Raw genomic sequence first — 24,079 nt, 5'->3', positions numbered from 1 at the left:
AACCAAAAACCAAACCAAAACACTCCAAAAACCCAAACAAACAAACCAACCAAACAAAAAAACAACAAAAACACCAGCAAACTGTTCTACTAACATTGACAACTCCAAAGGTAAACTCATGCATTAATGCTTTTCTGACTAAACTAGGATATCAATAGATCTGACACCTCAATATGGGTATTTAAGTTCAACATTGACCAAACAATGTTTCAATGTTTCCTAAACCCTTTTCTCTATTTCCACAAAAAGAAATTTTCTTCCATCATGCCCTTAACTGGAGTGTTATTTTTTATTCAGACAGATGTGAGCCAGCTAGAGATGTGCCTGAACATATTACCAGCATAGCGTTTGCAAGACTCCTCCTCTTCCCTCTGTGCACAGAGCTGATGCTTCTGTCCAGTTCATCCTTATCACTCTGTTCTGACTACTGCTCCATCGTCAGCCTTGGTACGTTCCATCTCAATTCACCAATTTCCTTTTAAAATATAACTAAAGATCACTTTAGTAGGATGCTCCAAAGACAAACAATTTTTTTGTTTATTAAATAATCTCCCCAGCCCTCAGACAATAAAGTGCTTGTCTTGACCTTTAAAGGCCTTTTTTAATGCATTTGTCATCACGTTAAATTTAAAAATTGACCTTCATTTCATGTATCATGCTTAGAGATTTTTCAAAATTCCTTCGTAATCTCACTCAAAATGCGTTATGCATAGAAAAATCATAGTTTTATTCAAAATTCCTGTTGAAGTTTTGTTGAGAACAATGATTTGACAAATAGTTTGCTATGATGCATATCTTACAATTCTGACCAGTATTGTGCCATTATTTCTTTGCTGTTTTGTTCATGCAATACGTATATTTTTAGAACTGTCACGAGAGACTTCTCCTATCTAAATACTACTGTAATACAAATAAAACATAATGGAAAAATATTAAATATACACATAGAAATGGTTCTAAATCAGTGACCACAACAAAGTTGAATTACATATATTTACACACATGCGTACATACAATGATCGAGTTATTCCAAAATGAAATCATTACATACAGCAACATTTGTCTTTTTCCTTTAGACACACCACTACTACGTACAATGAAATTCACATAAAATGAGAAAGGCAGTTGTAGGTGTGCTTTAATTACTACTCTAGCTCTATCTTCAGCAGCACTATTGCAGCATTTTCCAGTACATGACACCTTGTAACAAAGCATCCCTCAACCATAGCTGGAACACCAGTTAGTGTCTATGTGCAGGGCAAGTGTCTCCAGGACAGGAACAGGAAAGCTAGAGATTGGAAGTGATGGATGGGAGGATGCCACCAAGTACGTGCTTCACAAGAGTACAGAATCAAAACTCATTCTTCTCTCTCAAAAAATACACACATTTAATGTTGGTCTTTTAATTCTAAGAGAAAAGCAATTCCAAAAATACAAACTGAACATCAGAGTTAAGTCAACCACCATAATAAAATGAAAAAAACATTCACAATAGTTAGGTCTATGGACAGCTGAAGTTTGACAAGTATTTTCTCCCCACACCTCCCCCACTTAAGTCCCCAAGTACATTCCAATATTTATCATTAAATGAATCTTTATGAAAAATACTGCTGGTGTTCAGTTAGAATTAAAGGACTTGGATAAAGTGAAACAATAAAGACAAATACAGATGGTGTGAGTAAGGTTACAAAGGCTTTACATTTTGCATTATCTCAAGATATAAACATTCAAAAATTAACATGAAGTTGCTGTGTTATCAAAATATTGCAGCTATAGGCAAGGCAACATTAAATTAATAGCTGAGGGTGTGAGAAAAAGCCCACACATTTTAGTGAAGGTAAACAGAAGTGGGAGTTTTTAATTAGCATTTTTATAAAGCTAATATAACCCAGCCAGCCATAAGCCAAACACAGGATAAAAAGCTTTCTCTGCTTCCTTTGGCTATAAGGTGACAAAAAAAATTCAGAAAAATAGTCACCTTTACAAGATGTTCAAGATGAGCAGAAAAAGTCAAATAACCAAGTAATGGAATAAATAAGCACTAACTCAGGCAGTACACTTTGAACCACTCTGTCATTTGCTAATTTTACATCATTTTATTTTGGTGGCAAACTGTAAGCATGTAAGAAAACTAACCTTATACAGTACAGTGAATAACCACCAAAGTAAAAATATTCTTCTGTTTACTCTTTGGCTAAAACCCCCTCAAAAGTAGCAGACAAAGAAAAAATATCTAATACTGGCAAGAGACTTTTTGACTTTTTTTTTTAACAAGTAAAATAATCTTACCAATTTAAAACTTGGTACATTTCATAAACACAAAAGAGGTAATGTTGTAATAAAATCAGTAACGTTACTTCAAATGGCAACATTTGTTGACCCTGTGCAATAATACACTTAGTTCATACTACATTTATCAAAATATGACTGTTCTACAGAAATCCTGCATGACTCCTGTCAACTTACTTTATAACTGGGACATGAAATTTACAATCAGAGTGCCACAAGAGCTTTCAAATTGTTATTTCCAGTAGAATTAATTTCAAAACCTTCAGATCCTGCATTATTTTTTATTGGTTAATTCAAATGGAAAATAATGGAATGTAGAGCACATGACCATCAATGACTGCACCCACTGCCAGAACGTGCTGCACTGGTTGGACACCTTTCCCTAGTACATAAAAAGCAACAGCACCCAATAAGCCTGAGAAGAAATGCTGCTGTGTAAATACTGGCAACTATTCCTGAAAAAAGAATTATGGGATGTATTCTCAGAAGCTGACCGATCCCATAATTTGTATTGCATAGGTCACAATCACACATTATATACACGCCAGGGCTGTGTGTGCACATACACCTCTGTGTATACGCACACACACACGCACACACACTGAATATATTAAGAAGACAATGAAGTCTGGTCACAGAGCAATTTACAGGCTCAATATATTTTTTTCTTTTTTTCTTTTTTTTTCTTTTTTTTTTACACTTTGTTTGAAAGAAAACTTCAGTATTTTACAGTCTTCAGTAGGCATTATATACACTGCACTTATGAAATCTAGAAAGTATTGAAATAGAAATACATTTCTGCAAACATTTGGGTAAGAAAACAAAACAAGATTTTTCAAATATTTGTGCTATCTACATAATATTTTCTCTAAATCACAATAACTGTATCCATGGAATGTTCTCTAGAAAATGTCATCTTTTTTTAAACACCATGCACATTTTTAAGCAATTGTAACCCAAAATATCCCAACCTAAAACAATCTAACAATGTTCAGATTAAAAAATTTAAGTCTCAGATCAGATTTTAAAAAGATAAGTCTTTATCACAAGAGCTGTAATGATAACAATTACATGTTAAGGCTAAACTGGTTTTGTTTTTTTTTGTTTTGTTTTTTTTTAGAAACACATGTAAAGACCATTTCTCTCGTGGCTCTGCATTATGAACTGTACTTACAGATGACAGTGCAGTGAACATAATGTTCAGTCCTACAGTCAAGATGCAGTTGCTCCTTCCCACTCCACAAGATACTGCACCTTTCCATCAAGTGTCACCCGACGAGCCAACACACGGTATTTTTCCCCACAAGCTATTCTACCTGCTGCACCAAAATAACTAGTGATGGAGTTCTTCAGATGATTGAGCTGTAACTCCTGATCTGCTAAGTTGTTAAGTATCTCTGTATTGAGTTCATCATACTGGTAATCTTCCTTGCTCTCATCATCTTTGACAATTTCTGAATTTTGAGTCTGGAGTGCTTTTCGTGGAAAGCGCCCTCTCCTCCTCAAATGTGGTATTGCAGCAGGCCAAGTTCTTCCTGTACGAGTCCTTTTTCTCGAGTCAGATAAACTATTGAAAATAAAACCCCACAGCATTAACTCCAAGGGAATTCAACATGTATGCTGTATCATCAGTTATTTCCATGACACTCATGTAATATTTTTTGTTGTTTTTCACTCAAAAAATACTTATTGCCTACAGATAGGTAACTGTAAGTATTAAACAGCTGGTAAACATTTCAGAACTCTAAATTAAACATGAGCTATTTGAAAATCATATCAATAATGCACACAAAATGACTCATGAAAGCATTCAATAGCATGAGCCAGAAAGGGGGGGACAAAATAGTAAAATCCACGTACGTAAATAAAAGAGAAATTTTTATTTGCTGAACTTGAGAGAGGGAAAAGTTTTTGCTTGCAGGAAGGTTGACTGCAGTTAATTATTTATAAACTGTGCCAGAATTTTTTCATGCTCTATTGACTGTAGAAAAATCACAGCATACTTAGTATTTTATAACATGAACGCACAAACCTACAAAAACAAAAGCTGCTCAAATTAATTCAGAGTACCTCACTTCTTTTGTGACCACTAGTAGAAAACTAAGCTCAGCAAATGTTTGCACTTAAATTCTTTTCAGTAAATGTCACTTAGACACATATTTTACATCAAAAACAGTGGTTAGCAAGCACCGAAAAACCCTCACTCTCTACGCTGTAAACAGAACTATTAAAGAAACATTTGCACTCATCCTATTTCTTTGTGTTTCCCCATACTATTTATAGCTCTACTCTGAGAAAATTTCAGTAAAATGAATACACTGCAAATCTTGATCTTTATAGCAGATGAGTAAGTGAGTAGTTACCTATAATGTCTGGAAATGTTAGATGAGGTAGTTTCTTTCATACTGGCAGCACCTGTGGATTCCACATCTGAGGTATTGGATGAATGTGCAGTTCCATCAGATTTCCTGTTTTGCAAGATAACAGGTTTGCCAGGCAAAAAAATAATCTTACATTAAAAACTGAGCTGACATTTTAGAAGCAAACAGATAAATTACATGGTGTTACAATGTTTGATAAGAGGGATTTTTTTTTATCATTTACCCAACAGTGCAGGGTAATTCCAAGGCTGGGTTCTCTATCACTGGAACTGGTTCATTATCCTAAGAGGGAAAAAAAAAACAAACAAACTTCAACTTAAATTTTTTATTAATTTGAGAGCAAGGGGGGAGGGGAATATAAATCCATATTAACTTGTTATGTTTTTCTTCAACATTTATGATGCAGTTAGAAGGAAGGGGGAAGAAATATCCTTACCAGAGGAGATGACTCTGGAGTTTTGTGAATCATTTTTCTTGTATAGGGACCAGGTGGACGACCTACTGATTTTTTTTTCCCTTTTCTTTCTATACCATTACTTAATTCCCTAGAAGAAAATTTTTATTTAATTCTGTATTACTGATGACAGTTTTCATTGAATATATATTTTCCTTTGGCAATAAATGTACAATTAGTTGTTTATTTCTAAAACATTGTATTAAATGAGGTGATTCTGGCAAATCAAAATTTGCAAGTAATAAGCTAAATGGTCTTGTCTTTATAGTAACATAACAGATTCAATGTATTTCTAGGGACATTACTGATTCCCAAATGTTGAAGAGGAATGAGCAAGTGTTAAATATCATTTATTCATATAACCACTCTTGGTGAAAAAGATGGCACGTTTATCCATACAAGTTACTATTTCACAACATACTTCTTATTGAGAATTCTAGTTAAATTATTGCTTAAGAGATCCAGTAAGGCAAAAGACTTTGTTTCCCAGATGACAGCAAAGTTGAGATTTTCTAATGTTCTTACTGCTAAATTTCATGTTGATTTTTTAGAAGAATCCTAATAGAAAGTAAACTACATTTGTTCTAAGACCTTATTGTCACAAATAATCTACCTTTACAATTAATTTTTTTAAAAAACATTATACAAAAAAAAAAGGCCTTTTTTACTGGCACCAAAAAATACCCAAAGTAGCCCAAATTAACCACAACACAGCTAGAATGACTGGCTTATTTTACCTCACATCAGGGATTGGTTTAGATGACTTTCTGCCTTTAATTTTGAACTCATGTGAAGTTCCTTCTGGCTCTTTATCAGCCTTTAAAGCAGCATTCGGTGGCACAGGGGGAACTCGAATTCTCAAGCCAAACAAATGCTTCTTTTTCTTTATTTCTTTTCCAGACATAAACCTAGATGGATGTTAAATTAATTGTTAAAGTTCTGATCCCAGGGAAGGCAACTTTTACAATAGTAGGGTATGTGCAAAACAAAATGATGCAAAGAGAATATTCATTTAAATGCTACTTTACTCCCCTCTTTACCCCATTGCAATCCTCCTTCTCACAAACAGAATGTGAAGTGGAAGGAGGATGGAAGTTAAAACAATTCTTTCTCTTGGTCTGGGTCACAATCAAAACAGCATTTAAAACTTAAAATGCTATCTACAGCCAGAGTGATTATTACAGACTGAAGACTGTAACCTAAGTCAGATTAAATAGGCAAACAACATTTAAAATAATAAGTACCAATAACTTACATAGTCTTGTAATCATTTAATGCCTCCAGGACATGCTCATATCTTTCAGATTTTGGTGTGTCTGCCAGCTGCAAAGTATTAAGAAATCATTTAACCTCTCAAATTCTTTAGTAATAGAAAGATTCCAGTTGTTCTTAGTCATTGTAACTGTAGATTTGAATGTGAAGTACATTAATGAGATATTAGCTGTGCACATGTAAACAATCTAATCTTCAATTCAAGCACAACTACCATTATTTCCAATTGCCATGCCAGAACTTGTAAATTTATCTTTAATTATAGCTGTCAGCAGTTTATAAGCTTCACTATTAATATGAATACTAAAGACCAGACTGTACAACATTTGCAGCTCAAAGAAACCCAACAAAAAACTCAGGATCAGATAATTTTTAATGAATACAATCCTCACCAAACAAGACAGAGATAAAAGGTCAAAGAATTCAACATGCTAACAGCCAAAAATAAGTTAATAAATATACTCATAAATCCAAACCTTTTAACATGATTTTGGGCAAGACTGATAGTTTACCTGACTACCAAAACTAACAGAGGTGTTGAAGTGGTTTTAGCCAAAGAAAGTAACAATTTGTTTCCCATCTGCACCATATGCATTCCGTACAATTCATCGCTACCTAGACGTCCTGCAACACTAAACTACAGCAAATTGCCACATTTATTGCTTTCTAAATGATAAATGTTAAAAATGTTAAAAATTACTGGCTTAGGAGTTCTGATAACTCCACTATTTACTACTGTCTTACCTACAGCTAAAACCCTTTTCCTCTTACTCAAGTATAAATAGGTAGAGAAGGAACCTAAAATGTCATTTTTTACAGTGGCAATTGAAGATCATAAAACCCCTAAAATCATTATATTGTACATGTCAATTATTTCTGTGACTAATTTCTGTTTCCCTCATTTCCCTAATTAACTACAGTTAATAAGATTTTTCAAGCCAATTTTTGCCAGCTTCATGAAAGACATCTAAAATCTGTTCAGAAGAAGGTATTTAAATTTCCTCAATACAGCTTGTAGGAATTTATTCAAAATCTAGCCCTTTAAAAGTGGAGCATTCAGTCTTCAAATTAGTAGCTCCCTTGAAGGTGTAGAAATATTAAAGAATTGAAAATACAAATTAAAGTGAGTTTACTTGTTTTGGATCTGCCCTTTCCTTCTTCTTCCTTAGTTACGTGTTTTTCACAGGCTGAGCATGGATGGATTGGAAGCAGAAAGGGGAAGAGCACAGAGAGGAGCACAGCCTTTCAACTTCTTCAAAATGGCTTATGTGCTCCCAGTCAATGTTAGCTCCACCCTCCTCATCCACTGCTATGACCAGCCAGTCAACATGACCTTATGTTGAATATAAGGAATATTATGTTAAATGAACAAACAATTTTCTTCTACATTTCCCTCAATACTAAGAAAAACAAAATTCAAAATTGAATACAGCTTACATACTTGTTAAGCCATACAGGAAGATAGCTAAAAAATTCATTCTATTGAAAAAATGCTGTGAAAATTACATTTTGTGTAGCCTTTTTTTAATTCAATGCTCAACACTTGATAAGAGATTTACTGATTCTATATGACTTAGGTAAAAGATGCCATCCAGAGCAAAGTAAACAAGATATGTATTCATGACAAATTTTTAGAAATGCTTTAGTGTTTGCTTAACTTTCTATCAAACTATTGACACTGATAGTTTAAAATACATATGTTTAGACAAATTTCCATTATTTATGAGAAATAGTTACTTATTTAAACCAAGAACATACAATTTGAGAACCGAGTGTGAGTGCTAATAAAAATGGACTACAGTTGTATGAAGAGAAGTATAAAAGTATAAGTATATATTCACTGAAGAGAAGTATAAAAGTAGAATGTACTGATAGAAAATTTCAACCCATTATAAGTCATATATTTAAAAAACCTTCAAAACCCTAAACAATTTTCAGGCACAAAAAAGGAGTACTTACTCTACTAGCAGTATGCCACTTTGAACTTAAGTCATAAATTTTTGCATCTAACCTCATATGCAGAAACCTAGATCAACACCGGTCCTCTTAGTTAAATATGAAGTCAATCTACTTGAGTAAATGGATTTCCTTTAATGCTAAGATAAATTCCCAGTAATCAAATAGCTGGGAAAATAACTAGTATAGAAATGAACTAAAATAAAAATGTCGTCTTGACAAGTAGCTGAATCCAACTGCAAAAGGATCAAAAACAAACTGGACACAAACTGACCACCCCCACTGTAAAAATTAGGAAGGAAAGAAGAAATCTTTGAGTAGAATATTTAACACAAACAATGTGTTACACCTTAGAGACACTGAATGTGGTCTTCACGTGCAACATACTCTGCCTTCAATTCTACATTTAGATTTTTGGGTCAGAGCACATGAAAATATCAAAGTAATAAAAGAATTATGAAACTAAAACAGAATGTAGATATGCAACAGAATAAACAGCTAAGTAATGGAAAGTTACCATGCAAGTCATTAGTTACATAGATAACTTGAAGAAATTTTACAGTTTAGAAAAATATGCACCACTTAAAAAGCATTCTATTTCTGCAAGGAAATAAAAAATTATTTAATTACTTGAGATTATCAGATTTTAAGGTACTAAAGGATTTAACAACCAGAGTAAAACAGTTCACAGCTTGTCAACTTTCAGGACATATGTATGCACTGTGATTTAGAAACAAGAAAGGGTATTCTACTTACTTACCTCACCAGGATGCAATCTATCCCAGTTTTCATTAATGTAGGCCATAAGTTCAAGCTCCGAATCAAAATATTTCTTTTTATGAATAACACTTAGGTTGTAAAGGCATAGATGTGCTATATCTACCCTAGAATATTTGAATAAAAAAACCAGAGAAAACAAGTATTTTTCTTCCAATTGCTTTCCTTTGAAACAATTTAGTAGAAAAGATAATAAGCATTATACAGGTGGAGGAACACAAAGCCCAACTTAAGACACTCAATTCAGACAACACTATGAAGTCTCCTGCAATTTCTTTTCAAGCAATTCCTGCTGTTTTGCATCTCACTTTCATTTCTGCCTCATCTCATTGTCATGATATTTTTTTAGACTCCAAAACTGGTCTGGACCATGGGATATGTAAGTAAGTCTGAATTCATCCTTGAATGTATCAGATGAGAGTTCATGCAAGTATTTTAGTCAATTAACATTTAACAAGGTAATTTCCTCCATGTATTTGTTAGCACTAGGTATATATCCACTAAATTTGATATGATTTCTGTTACAGACTAGTTCCATTAAGTCCATTCAAGGAAACTATCATCAAATATATCAGGATGTGTGCTCTGGTACTCACTATGTTTGGCTCAGATAATACAGCAGGATCCTAAACCTGCAAAAAACACTTAACTTCGATATCACAATCTTCACATACACAACAAGTGAGCAGTTGCTTGTTACTCCACTGAATAATCCCAGGATTGAATCCCAAGAGCGTGCAATCACAATATATCTCTACCCTTACAGATAAACTTTGAAAGAGATTCATCCCTGATCATACACACAGCAAGAATGACTCAAGAAACAGCTCAGGCTAACAAATAGATATCCTTTTTAGCAAGAAGAACTAAAACACCAAAAGGAAAAGCAGAGCATGTATTCAACTCACCCTTTTTTAAAAAATTCATACTTACCATCTCAAGGGTAAACGTTTGAGGTATTCTGGTCCAGAACTGCAAACTGAGCAAATGAACGTATAAAACCTACAAATACATACATATGTGTATGAACATGTGTCAGGGTGATGGGTGTCCACACACACAGTTTTAACAGCCTGATCATGAAAAAAATGAAAGTTAAGCATGACAGAAACACAGCCATACAGAATTTGTGAGTCCCTTTATTCTTAATCTTACTTTAGCAACTTCTGTAATCTGTGCTGATACTAGTGGGCCAGATACAAGGTACTTCTTTGATTTCATCCTGCTACCACTGTTTCATTCTGCCTGAGAAAGTCCCTCAACATGTGACTGTATCAGTTAAGATGATCTGTAATGTCCCCAGCACAATCTCTCAAATGCAAAAACCTGTGCACCAGTGTAAATATGCATTTTAAGGACCCATACATTCCTGGGTGTTCAGTTCCTTTACACAAACATTCTAGAAAAATTTCCACATAAAACTATAATAAATAATGAATGATATGGTCTTTGATTCTCTTCTCCAGTTTTCCTCTTCCATCTGCTGCAAGTGCTCCAATTTCCTCTTAAAATAAAGCACAGACCAGCACTCTTTTGGTTTTTTTTGTCCTAATTCCTCGAGCAGAGAATGTAGAGTTGCACCTATTGTATAAAGGATTTCCACATAAAGTAAAGGCAGTAACAGCTGCAATCCAACTCTCCATTGCTCACCTCTCCACCACCCACCACTGCATCCTGTTCAACTGAGACAAAGTACCCAAACACAGGCTATCTTGTGTATAAGCTTCTACTCAAAACTCAACCCCTTTTTGAAAAACACTTTGTGTTATGGATGCCCTAATAAAAGCTCATATGTGAGATTTCCCTCACATTTTAAATAAATACAACCAACAAAATACAGCTCAATTTTCTTACCTGTCACCAAAAAGCATTGGCTTTTGGAGGCACTGCACACAAGCCTCATGAAACCACTGTTTACATTTGCAGCACTGCAACATCTTTAGATACCAGCTTCAACAACAGAAAGAGACACAAGATGTGTTTAAAAAGTTACTAAAAATTGTTTCTTCATTATATTTAAGTTAAATAAGAAGGGATCTTTTGACCCAAACTGATTTGCACAGTTTATAAAACAGTCATCTCTATGGATATTTCAGTACCATTTAGTTCCATAATGAATTACTAGGAAAGACAGAGAAAAATAATAAAAGCCTAGCAAAAGAATTAAATTACTAAATTAAGAAAAAACCCATTTAATTTGCTTTTAATTCCCAGTAAGAATTAAGGAACTCCATATAAGCACCTTCTGACATACTAGATTTAGCTTCCTTATTACTTCCTAAAGCACAACACAACTGCCTTATGTCACAAACATTTGTTCTGGGGATCCAACTACTTGAATCCTCAAAAGAAACCTCATCGTTTACACCTTTTCCTTCTCCCTTGAGAAAGGGAACCATGCAAAACTGACAGCCATGTTTGTTCAAGTCTCAAACCAGAGCTCTGTCCTGCATGTATACCCTCAAAAACTTCACTTTTTTTGTGGGACTCTTTATTTGCCTTGACCTCAAATCTACAATGCTATCTTATTCTTTCACTTATTCATGCAGACACCAGAGTACTCATCTCTACCTGCTTAGAAGTCCTCTTCTTGCCTTTCTGGTAAAAAAGAACCAGAAGAGGACTCTGTAATGCCATAAAAGGAAAAAAAATCTTTCCCCTGCCAGTCACTGAAAACCAGGATATGACATTATGGTAGAATCAGAGAGCCGTCTATTCCAACAAAATTTAATAAACTACTCTCTAGGTACATATGTTTTTGTGACTTAGGACAGAGCTGAGTTAACATCAGAAAAATTCTGCCTAGAACTGCAAGATCATTCACAAACAACTTCATCCAAACTCAACACATCAACAGTGGCAACACAAAAACAATTTCTTGCTTATTACAGAATGTACTGTGATGATCTGTGATGGTCACATTAAAATTAAAACAAACCTAAATATTTTATGGGAGAAGAAATTAATATATTTCTCAGTGTGAGACACTCCAAAAATGTCTAGAGAATTCAAAATCCCACTTCGCATCTGGTTTCTGATATGTACACAACAGAAACAAAACCAAACAAGTTCACAAGGAAGTCTAGAAGAATAGAGTCCAAGTTGGTAGCTGGAGTAAAGTTCTTACATATTATGCATTTACTTACTCTCCAGGTCCTCCACAATAGCAGTAACACTGCTGGACGTTGGTTTTATGACCAGCATCCCACTCAAGGTCTGTTGCATTATACGGTAACGTTTGTTTCATGACTTGCAGCGCTTTGGCATTTGGTCCTTTCTTAAGTGCACCACCTCTCTGGGCCAGAACAGAGACATCAGTTTACAAGAACCAGTCATGTATATCTGAAACTTTCAAAGCTTTTCATTTGATTGTAGAAAAGTTTTCATAACTTTCCAGTCAAATATTTTCAGGTGTATTTATGTTTTAATACTAGCATGTTTATTTAAAGTGTAACATTGTCAATTTCTAAAAATAGCATTACTTCTCAACATACAAAATTTGAGTTCAGATCAAAGATAAAAAAGAAATCACTGAAAAAACGCCATATCTTTCTGTTTCAATTTCAAAACCAAAGATGCATGCAATATGAAATGTATTAACTTTTTCCTAGAAACACACCTTTGTTGTTGTTGCAAATACACACTGTCGACAGAGCCATTTATCATCTGAATCAATCACGCTGGAATCAATATTTGGTGTGTGACACAGCTGATGGTAACCTGGATGAAAAGATCAGCCAAACTGTTACTAAAATGACAAAAGCTTACACAGAATTAACTCTGTTGCCAAAAGCACATAACTTGATGCAACAATAAGGCATTATCCATAATTAAGTGCCAAAAACCTGAACAAAAAGATTGGTAACACATTCAAAATGGTCTTTTAAATTTTCTTAGAAAAAAATAATTTTGACTTACAGAACAGGTGTTAGTCACTTTAACATGGATTATCATCTTTCACTGAGCTGTTAATAGCCACTAAGGGCTACAAAATTTAAGATCAGTTGAGCAGTCAGTCATAGCCGGGCAAATATCCTCCTTTGTGAAACAAATCAAAACATCTTTTAAAATGCAGTAAATAGAAAAAAAAAATCTAGTTACCTTGCCCACATTTATCACATATAACCATTTCATTTGGTGCTTCTGAATACTCTTCCTGACATATTGTACAGACCATTTCCCCACTCTCAGTGGCTCCTAGACAAAGATGAAATTGTGATTTTTTTCAGATTATATCTGCAGTTGAAACACAGTTACCACATGTATAGCCTTCTTCATAATTTCACTTACAGATGCATGCATTGTAGAAACCCATTATTACAGTGACAAACTTCTTAATAAGAACATATTCAGACATTTTGTACAGACTGTGTTATAAATATTTATATCACTTATGATAAGCTATCAGATATTTATATCCTTTATATTGCCTACTGACTATGCAGTCCATGGTTCCTCAACATCAACAATAAAAATCCAGTAACTGAATACAGAATGCAAATTTAGGCTAAAAATACCTAAAAATAAATAGTATCCAAGTTGGGAGGGACCCATAAGGGTCATCAACTTGACATTTTCTCATACTCATTGATTAAATTTTAATAGTTAGGATAAATGAATCAGAGATTATAAACTAGTACTGCACAGAAGCAGAACAGCATTTTTTACAGGCTTAAAGAAATAAAGCAGTTGATTTTTTGCTATTACAAATACAAAGTGTCTCCTTTAAGTAGACAGTCTTTAGCTTAAACATCAAGACTCAACAAGAGCCAGAGCAGAGTTCCATTGTGTTTGTACAATGAGGAAATTGTAACTGATTTTTTGGAAGAAATTATCATCTGTGCTTCATTAGCATTAGATTATAAAAACATTAACTACTATCGAAATGTCTGGAAACCAGTAAGGTAATACATGATGGGTGCCTCACTTGATAACTACACATTTCTTTATATCACATGAATACTCCAAAACCTGTCATGGTTTCTTATGTGCAACAGTTATGGTGTTCCTTTTAAGTGTCAAAACCCTGTTCAAACATAAGATTCACCAAGCTTCCGTTTCTTTCCATATTATGGCGTTTCAACTGAAAATAGTACAAAGAATATAAACTTGGTGTAAATTACGGCCTGAAATTTTCTCTTAAGGCAGAGAACTAATCCACCCCCACCCAAACAAACTCAAATGTGATTATCTTTGGAAGCCACCTCACACGTGTGAAAACAGACAAACAAAAGCCCAAAACAAAACAGTAACTTCAATGACAGTTATTTGAAAATTTTTTTTTTTCTTATTTGTTCAATTTTTGTTCCTGGTTCACATTAAATTATATCACTCTTTAGAATAAAAGAATATATAATAATCTTTTTTAACAGATAACAGTAATCTAAACAAACAGGATACCAAACAACAACTACTTCATGGAAGTTCTTGCCTGTTTGTATGTCCTTCCAGAGAACCCAGGATTTGGAACTGTCTTCAAATATAACGAAGCAGTTCTGTTTCAGTTTGTTTATCTGAAAGACAGAAATACAGTGGAAGTCATGAGTAAAAGTACCAAACAGAAGAATGTATTTAATACTACATAAGTGAGACAATAATACTGCAATTTTCAACAGTATGCGACACTTAAAGACTCCAGTGAAGTTAAAAAATGTGATTACCTTTTTGATAGTTCCAAGATAAAACAAGCCATCTGACCATCTAGCTAGGACATCCTGACCTTCCTCAAATTTACAAAGTGGCTTTTTGGCTTTCTGTCCATCATGTACCGACAGCTTGGCCAGAGACGCTGAGCTCTTATGGCTGCGACGTAAAGGAGAGCGCTTATGGACCAGTGAATTTCCCACCGCTGCGGAGTCTCTGAGGAAGGCAAGCAGGAGAAGAGGTAACCAGAACTGGCTTCAAGGAACCGTGCACTGGAAATACCAACACCACCAACTCTAGGGAACAAAAGACCTGCTTGTCTTTTGTAACTTTACACACCTTTAGTAGCAGTGCCTCTGCTACTATGCAAGTGAACACCTTCTCAAAGGAACAAGTTTATAAAAGAAGTGGTCTAGGCAATGGAGTAATGTAAATGAGGATGGGGATGCTCATCCCCAGCTCAGAGACTCTTCATATAATCACCAGAAGCATTGAAAAACACATCAAAAACATTCAATACAGGATTATTTATGCAAAATTCAAATCACTGCCAGTTTTCTAAAATTCCAAGGAATCTAAAAAGATCCCAAGCCAATTCTAACTGCATTACCTTGGCTGGGAGAGTACAGCTTGAGCATTATGCTGGCTGAAGGTAAACACTGAGGTACCTCCAATACAGAATCATGCAATGCCACTAAGCATAGCTGTAGAGCTTTCCAGCACAGGAAGAATCTCTACATGTCAAATTTCTTATGTAAAATAAATTTTCCTCTCTGTTAGAGTAAGGGTGGAAAATAACAAGGAAGGAAAAACAACAGATCTTGCAACCTTTCTTCATACATGAAACCTAAAATTGTAAGTTATTTGTATCAATAAGCATTTTTCCTCATATATTCCACAACATACAGTCTACATATATTTAAGTATGGATATGCTTTTATGTCAGACTAGCTGTCAAACACTACACTTCAATTAAAGCAGTAAAATAGAGAAAATTATAAACCAGGACCACAGAGTGCACAAGGAAGAATCTCACAAGTAATACTCAGAATTTGAGACTATGTAATAAAGTTACTATTTGTATATCCAAATTTTCTCTATTTTCTCTAGAAACTACATGTAGGTATAACTAGGATGCAAACACAGTTAGGGATCAGGGAATTAAACAGGATACAGTCAATTGAAGAGCAGTTTCACCTCACTCAAGATATCTTAGGTACATTATCAGCACCAAATCCACTTGAATTAATTTCAAAGCACAGATAAAAGCAATAAACTAATTAGTGCCCCATGTAGTTTGAGAATTGCTACACAGATATTTGAGAAGTTGCTCTGCAGCTTCCAAGAGAAAGGAATCATCTCTCTAAAGAACTTACTACTCACAATATGACAATAAAACTAGAAAGGTAATGGCTTAAAATACCACATTAAAGAGTTTAAATCAAGAAGGTTAGGCACAAAAAAATCCAATGCTTTAAGCATATTTATAATCTATGTGACATTTAACAATGACATGACAGTAAGAGTAACTATAATGGGCCTCTGGCTTCTTCATGCACAACTGGGTCACCAATTTAAGTCCTGCTTGATCCTAAACACAAAAATATTCTGATGGGTGACCAGGGAAGACCAGAGGAACAAAAAAATCCTTTGGCTCATTTCACAGCTGACACCTTATCACTTCATCTGACATCCTTCATCACTGCATCAGAAAATTAAACTGTCATTTTCCATCTTCTCTCGTCATGGTGTAAATAACAATGTTCAGACCCACCACCCAGCCAGATTTCCCAGATAAAGAATCTTACCAATTCTGCTGCTTCTTACCTAAAAGCTGATTCAAGTTACTGCTACTTTTCCTCAGCTCTGTTCTAACCTCTGATAAATGAGACAGGATACATGCAGCATTCAAAATAGGTTTACAAAAACAAAAGTGTGGCAGCCCAGGACACTTCTTGCTTTCTTGGCACTAACATCTGGTTTACAACTGGTTTGACAGAACTACCCTCAGAGAGGTTCAAAGATTTTCTTTCCAAATTTTTTAAAATTTTTTTCTGACATTTAAGACCCTAGAAAAAGCTAGGTTAGCCTAGCTAGGCTAGCCTAGAAATAGGCAGTAATTCCTGCTAGCAGGCAGCAATGTTTACTCTTCTTTTCCACTACTTGAAAAAATGTGTGAAAGATCTTGTACCAAATACACAAAAAGACACAAATTCATTTATCACAAACAGTAAGATTGTCACTTTAAAAGAAACTGTGAGCTTTATTTTTTAAAAAGTCTTCAAAAGCATTCTTTTAAGCACAAAAGTTTGTCTCACAACACTGCTGAAATCGCAACAAAAAAAAAGTGTGCATCATTTTCTGGCACAAAATACTTAAATGAATCTATACATTCACTTATACAACAACATAAATACACAATAGCAGCTTCAGACCCTGAAGAACCTTGATACCCAGCAAATATGTGAGCCAATAAACCAGACACTTCTCCATTGTCCACACTGCTCCCTTTGTGAGTGATGGCAGTGCTGAAGTGACAACTAAACAGCTCATGAAGCAGCTCCTGCTGTGGCAGTTCATGGTTTATCTCAGACACTGAAAATAGGGTTGGTTATTACAATAGGCTGACAGTAACTTAACAGTTGCTTGCCACATGGATAGGAAGTTTCTCTCCAGGGAAACACTCTCTCAATGATTTTGACTGTGATTAAGTAGGAAGTCAACTGTTTTAACAAGTTGAGTTTAATGAACAGGATCTAAGTTACTTAAAGTAGGTGTCTCTGAAGTATCTTCCAGAACCACTGCACAAGAAATGCAGTTCAGACCAGTGTAAAAGCCACATGCATAAAATGTCACTAACTTGCCCATCTGTCTTGTCACAGCTCTAACTGCTGTAGTGGAATGCCAAAAAGTCACACCTACCCTTAAAATAAAACTTTTGTTGGAAGTTCAAATGCAAACTGAATTTTAAAATTGGCAAGCAAGAAGTTAAAGTTCCACATTTTCCAGCAACTTGCTTTCCAGTCTTCCTTAAAGTTAGTTTCATAGCACTCTCCTAACATACAATATGGTTACCAACAAAATTAGTAACCTTGAAATAAACAATTTCCCCACCATCTTAAATACTTCTCTCCAAGAACTTATAATTGTACAATATCCATCAGATGCAATGTTTTTCAAAAAATCTTATACAACATAAAGATCGACATTATCTCATTAAGCTTTCACAACCACGCTACACTGTATGTCATGCAGTATGTATGGCTTTACATCTATTACTCAATGTTAAGTATGTTGTGCTGTATTCTTATTCCAGCACTTAAAATGCAAAACCAAAAAAAAGTACTTATATATCCATACAATCTTTCAGAAGTTAGCGGAGGCAGTCAGTAAAATATGTCTGCACACTGATATACATGTGAAAATAGAAATGCACTTCCACGTTTTCTTTAGAAGTTGATGTCTGAAGCACTGAAAATGCTCACTGATTTTCACTTGGAGTCTAGACCATAGCCATAGATACTCTCAAGCAAGACAGGCAGATGGATACCTTCTATTCATCTACTTAATGAATTAGTTTCTAATATGTTGCAGAAGCAGGAGATTAATCATCACTGTCAACAGGAATGGCAAACTTCCTCCCAAAGTCAACTACCTCAATCAGTCTGATTTATGAACCATAGGCAGTTACTGTGCCTAGCATTGTATTTATCAAAATTAGATGTATTAGTTTTGACTCACTTGTAACTCTAACCTCTTTATCAGCAGTTACAAAATGTTGGTGTTTATTTGGTACCTCTACAGCTATCCTACAGAAGGAAGAAGGGGAAAAGCTGGGGGAAAAAAGATGTGAAGAGGCTGGAGGATTAAAAACACTGAGCCTTCTTGTTTCCAAGTGTCTTCTTCTTAAAATCATTCATACTCCTGTACTCCTTCAGTCTCAACACCTGCTGTGAAAAAACTTCTGTTAAGAAAAACTCCCTTGATGGCTGGTTGGTTGTTTTTTGTTTTGATTTTTTTCCCCAGCCATCTCAGTTCACTGATCTGTTTAACAGAATGGTTTGTAAGCACAACTGAATAAATGCAAACAAGCAACTTGGGACACAAACTCCCTCAGCTGGCACTGCCAGACTGCATGACTGAACTACTCAGGTTCACTAAGAACCCATACAATTTCAGGAAACTTTTCAAGAAGAGCTGCCTGGTTCATCAATGCTGCAACAGTAACAGATGATAGCTACCCAATGAGAACAGATAGTTTTTGGAAGCACTAAAGATACTAAGTTTTAACAACAAAGCGCCCAAAGAACAAATTTTAATCCACTGAGAAAACTCAAAGTGGGACAAATAGCTCATTTATTCCTAGTAAATACAAATCACAGTGAAGGTATGATTATTTTAAAGATTTATCAGAAGAGAATTCAGAAATCACACACAGAGCATTGTACTTAGCCCACAGAGGTTCAGGATCTATCTCAAAACTGGAAAGGTGGTATCCCACAGGAAAGGAAAATATAGTGAAAGACCTTATGACAACTAGAGATAAATCACTTCTGATTCTGGAAATATGTTATTACTGCTGATTAACTGCATTTTTTTTTGTCTGAAGTTGCAAACTAGCCCTTTATTACCCTGTATTAGAGAAAAATGAACTATGAAGTTGTAAGATGCTGTAAAATACCAGCAGTCTTCTCTCCTGCCCCTGTTTCACTGCTGAGCTGCCACTTAAGGAGAGGGGATATTCCCTCCCCCATCAGAATCTCTCTTATTCCAATGTAGGCATGTTACTTCTTATCCTCCTGCCATGTACTGCTGGGAAGAGACTAACTGCATCACACTGATTTTCTCACAGGAGCTGGAAGGCTGCAGTTACGTCTCCCTGAAGCTAAATGAACCTGGTTCCCTAAGCCTCCTCTCATAGAGAAAGTACTGCAGTCCCTGACTGTCTTGGTGGCCCTACACCAAACTCTTCTAGTTTGATGTCTCTTGCAGTGGTAGCATCCAAACACAGCATTCTGCTGAGATGCTGTCTAATGACTTTGAGGGAAAATTATTATTTCCTTCTACACAGTCTTCTACTTCAGTTCTTATAGCCCAGGATACCACTTGCCTTAGCTCACAGGACACAGTAATGCCTGTATTCTGCTTTCTGTCTGTCAGACCCCCAGACAAACGTGCAAAACTGACTCCCAGCCAATCTTAGCCTGGGGTTCCTTCTTCACATAGAGGACTTTGCTTTCTCATCTGTTGAATTTCATGAAGTTGATGTTCAATCTCTTCCCTCAGCCTTGCTGAAACTGAGGCTGGACAAGGTTTTCCCCAAGTTCAAAAACCCTGCCATTTTTAACACAAATGGTGGTCAGGCTGTTCAGGCCATGATTTTTATCTTTGGCTACTGTTAGCAGCCATCACCTCTGCATGCATCCAGAAACATCCTCCAGAAAGACTTCATGACCTCCTCAATGACCAAGTGAAGCTAACCAGCCTGTGGTTCCCTGGGTTGAACACTTAGCCCTTTCCAAAGATGGGTGTAATACGTGCAATTCTCTAATCATTATGGATTAGCCCTGTTCTTCACAACCTGGAATAGTGAGGATGAGCCCTACAAGAACATCACATCGTTTCCCTGGTGCTCTTAAAAGCAGCCTGGTCCCATGGGCCTACATGAGTCAAGTTCACATGTTTATTCAAACTTGCAGCAAGCCAATTCACAGGACACGCAAGCAAAGTTTAACAAACCCACCAAGGATAGAGCTTAAAATACCATTTAAGGCAGAACAACTTTGTCCTACCAATGATTTAGGGGTAATCATTCTATATAAGCCACTCCTTGTCAGTAAGATGAGAAATTGTAATTTGCTTATTCTCAGCTTCAGCCAATCAACCCTATAGTACCCATGATGATCAAATACATTATTATCACATAATACATTATTATCCCAATAGGATGGTTGGCTTTGGTGAGGGTTTTAATTCTTTCAGAGGGCCTTATATTTTGGCTATGATTTTCTTTCAGAAGTTCAGCCAGAGGACTGAGGGGAAGTGACTGTTTGTGACACAAAACATGTCAGACAGCATCTAGATAGAATACTGTGGTTTTGCTCGCTGACCTTGTGAAATATGACTGTTCTTAATAACATTGATGCATACTGTTAAAAAGAGGTGGTCACCAGGATAAGTGTACTCTCATGTTCATAATACTACAATCATTTGTGATTTTATTTTTCTCACATTATCCCACAAGAAATCTCAAATAACTAGAAGTGTTTTAAATCTCTTTGATATAAATAGTGAAAGGATTAGAGTTTAAAAGATCATTACAGAATAACACATTTAGTACATAGGGAAGAAACACAGGGCAGTTGTGTACTGCAAGAGCCATTTGTTTGGGGCTGATCATGTGTTTGCACATGAAGGTACAGGGAGAAAACAATGGCACTGGGTCACAAGACACCTTTTCTGACCATAATTCCCTTTAACTGAATCCTCAGCACCTCTGTGAATGCAGCAACCACCTTTTGTATCCAAATCCAGTACCCACAGCAACAGACCTAAGGGAGTGCGAGCATGCGCCCCAGCAATGAAAGAAATAACAGACAACATGCTACCTTTCTCTGGGAGAAGTGGGGGAAAAAAAAGAATTTCAGAGCCGACCAAAATCCCATAACGATAAGTTTTCTTCTTTAAGGTTAGTCTGCAAGACCAGCAACCTCCAAGAGCATTCCACAGAATTTAAAAAACAAATAGATCTAAAACATAAGTAGTGATATCATTGAAGATATTTAGCTAATGAAGTATGTCCAGACTCATCAGGAATGTCCTCATCATTAGCTCTCCTTCTCTCAAAGAAAGTTCGCCTCCTACTCCTTCTCTCCAGCCATACCTGTGGTTTCATAATTCTTCTCCTGTTGAGTTTTGTTCAAAGACACACTTCCCCTCCATTTCCGGCAAGGAAGGCCTGTGAAGAAGGTGAAACCAACTCTGCAGCAAGGCCAGTGGCCGCTCGCGCAAAAAGTGCAGCCAATTCACAAACTAGTCCAAGATTCATACGGGCTCCTAGTCACATCTGCAAGCTTCCTTCCCCACAACTCACATGAGGAGCACAAAATATGCTTCAGTGCCTCTACATTAATTCACATCCATCTCCAGGGAATACTGAAGTCCACTGTCTACTAGGAAATTAACTGGAACTTATTTGTTACAGCTGCTCTTCTCATAAATTTTATCTGATCTCCTGGTGCAGGGAAGGACAAACATAACTTCATACTAACTAACAATACACGTCTCCTTCACCTATTAAAAAATATATATACCCTGCTCACTAGCCATATTAAGCCATATAAAAAGCATCTACATCTGATTTTAAATTCTTTCCAGAACAGAAAAGGCAAGTTGTTGGGAAACCACACACCTTTATTTGACAAAAGAAGGGTTAACTGTGGAAAACATTACTACATTTCAGCACGGATCCCCATTTCACGGCTTGCAGCTCCTTGCAAAGATTCTTCTCATTTTCACTACATTATGCATTTCCTTTCATATGTTCAATCTTTGTTTTCCTTATTCTCCTTTAAATGAAAAGCTATTAACTCATTAATCTGTATTCTAATAATACTGAAATGAAACATTTTTGCCTCCTCTCAATCTCAAATGTTTTCAAATTAAATGCAATTTGAGCTCTCAAAAAAGGGACAAACATTACCAGGTTAACTTTTACCAACCTGATTACAGCTCAAAAGAAAAAGAAACAAGAGGGAAACTTTTTTGTTACTATCCCACACTTTTGGCAGTTTGAGTGTATATCATTGATCACATTCCCTTACACTAAGTCAGGAGAAAACCATGTCATTATCCATTGCCACGCTTGACCTTTTAAAACTGTGATAAGCTGGGCCTATCACAAATTCCAGAAACAACCATAATGCTACACTGCTTTCCTGGCAGAGCCTTTCATTTAATTATGCAGGCCCACTACTTCTAATAGCACCCTGAACCTTTATGGACGAACGACAACCCTTCGTATTTCAACACTAATATCAGCATCCAGAGCATCCAGCACAGAACCATATTGTTTTCTTTCACTAAAAGAGGTATCAGCCCATTCTTTCCACAGAATTCAATACCAAAAAAAAGGAAAATGCATTACTGCATATCCTTTCAGCCAGCAACAGTTATCACATTTAACTGGACTAAAAGCCTGCTGTGCACATTCAAATCTCCAAGCCTGAGAGAAATTAAGAGATGAGGCACTTCAAACAAAAAAAAAAAAAAAAGAAAAAAAAAGAAAAAGAAAACAAAGCCACACAAAAAAATCCCGAACAAACAATTAAAAAGAAACAAAAAAAACCCCAAACACAAAGTTACCAACGAAAACCACTACCTCTTTGTGCTGCTCTCTTCGCACTCGAGCAAACGCAGCCTACTCGGACAATATCCTTGAAGGAGAAGATGAAAATACAGCTGGCGCGAGGCTGATGGCACCTCACCGCTGCAGCCCCCGGCCCCGCCGACCGGCCCGCTGCCTCCCTCCCTTTGTTTTGGTCACCGAGGAGCACCACTGACCCTCACATTCGCCTGCCAGCGGCCGCTCGGAGGGAGCTCCCTCCCCCCCCCCTCCCTCCAAGGCCTCGGGCTCCCCGCGCCGGAGCGGGCCCCTCGCCGCGCTCCCCGCCGCGCCGCTGGGATGCGGCACCGGCGGCCCGGGCTGCGGGGATCGCGTCCCCCCACCCGCCAACCGCGCGGGCCCGGCCGGCCCTCCCTCCCCCCCACCCCTCACCTCATTCGGTCTCTCCAGTGGTGCCAACCGCCTCATACAGGGAAATCGGCGACTCGAGAGCCTCCCCCGGCGGCGCGGCGCGGTGCGGCCGGGCGCTCGGTGCGCAGCGGGCCCCCGGGCGCGGACCCGAGGCGGAAGGCGGCGAGAGACGGTCAGACCCGCCTCACGGGCAACCCGGCCCCAGCGCAGCCCCTCGCCATTTTTGTTTCCCGCGGAGGAGGCGCTGGTGCATTCTGGGAGCACAAAGGGCCGCGGCCCCGCCCCGGCGGCCCCGCCTGCGCCGGCAGCTCCGGGGGCGGGCGCGGGGCCGCCGCGGCGGAAGGACACGGGCGCAACCGAGCCTTTGCCGCTAGTGAACAAAGAGGGACTATTTTAGGCGTGCGCGCCCGACGCGGATCTGTGCGCGCCGCCGGGGCTCGCTTTGGCTGGGGCGCTCATTGTTCCCGCCGCACCTGAGGGGACGCGGCGGGGTCCGGGTCCCGCCGCTCCCCAGAACCCCCGGCCGGGCTCGGGGAAAAACTCCCCGCCTTG

The 24,079-nt window shown here is 37.1% G+C and overlaps 1 protein-coding gene across 1 annotated transcript; it reads right to left on the bottom strand.

Annotated features, from left to right (window-relative positions):
• Nucleotides 1-703: 703 nt before the first annotated feature.
• On the bottom strand, nucleotides 704-23,753 carry MTF2 (metal response element binding transcription factor 2). The gene is made up of 15 exons (XM_084211480.1): nucleotides 23,549-23,753; nucleotides 14,790-14,988; nucleotides 14,561-14,642; nucleotides 13,231-13,326; nucleotides 12,749-12,849; nucleotides 12,276-12,424; nucleotides 10,984-11,079; nucleotides 10,063-10,131; nucleotides 9,113-9,236; nucleotides 6,380-6,447; nucleotides 5,862-6,032; nucleotides 5,107-5,215; nucleotides 4,894-4,952; nucleotides 4,653-4,757; nucleotides 704-3,856 (listed from the first exon to the last, which is right to left on the bottom strand). The coding sequence occupies exons 1-15, from the start codon at nucleotides 23,551-23,553 to the stop codon at nucleotides 3,502-3,504; spliced, it is 1,788 nt and encodes a 595-aa protein (XP_084067606.1). The 5' UTR covers nucleotides 23,554-23,753; the 3' UTR covers nucleotides 704-3,501.
• Between the last annotated feature and the right edge of the window lie 326 nt (nucleotides 23,754-24,079).

This window comes from Fringilla coelebs (assembly GCF_963513975.1).
Source record: "Fringilla coelebs genome assembly, chromosome: 9".
Taxonomy (NCBI): Eukaryota; Metazoa; Chordata; class Aves; order Passeriformes; family Fringillidae; genus Fringilla; species Fringilla coelebs.
This window is presented reverse-complemented; position numbering and strand designations above follow the sequence as displayed.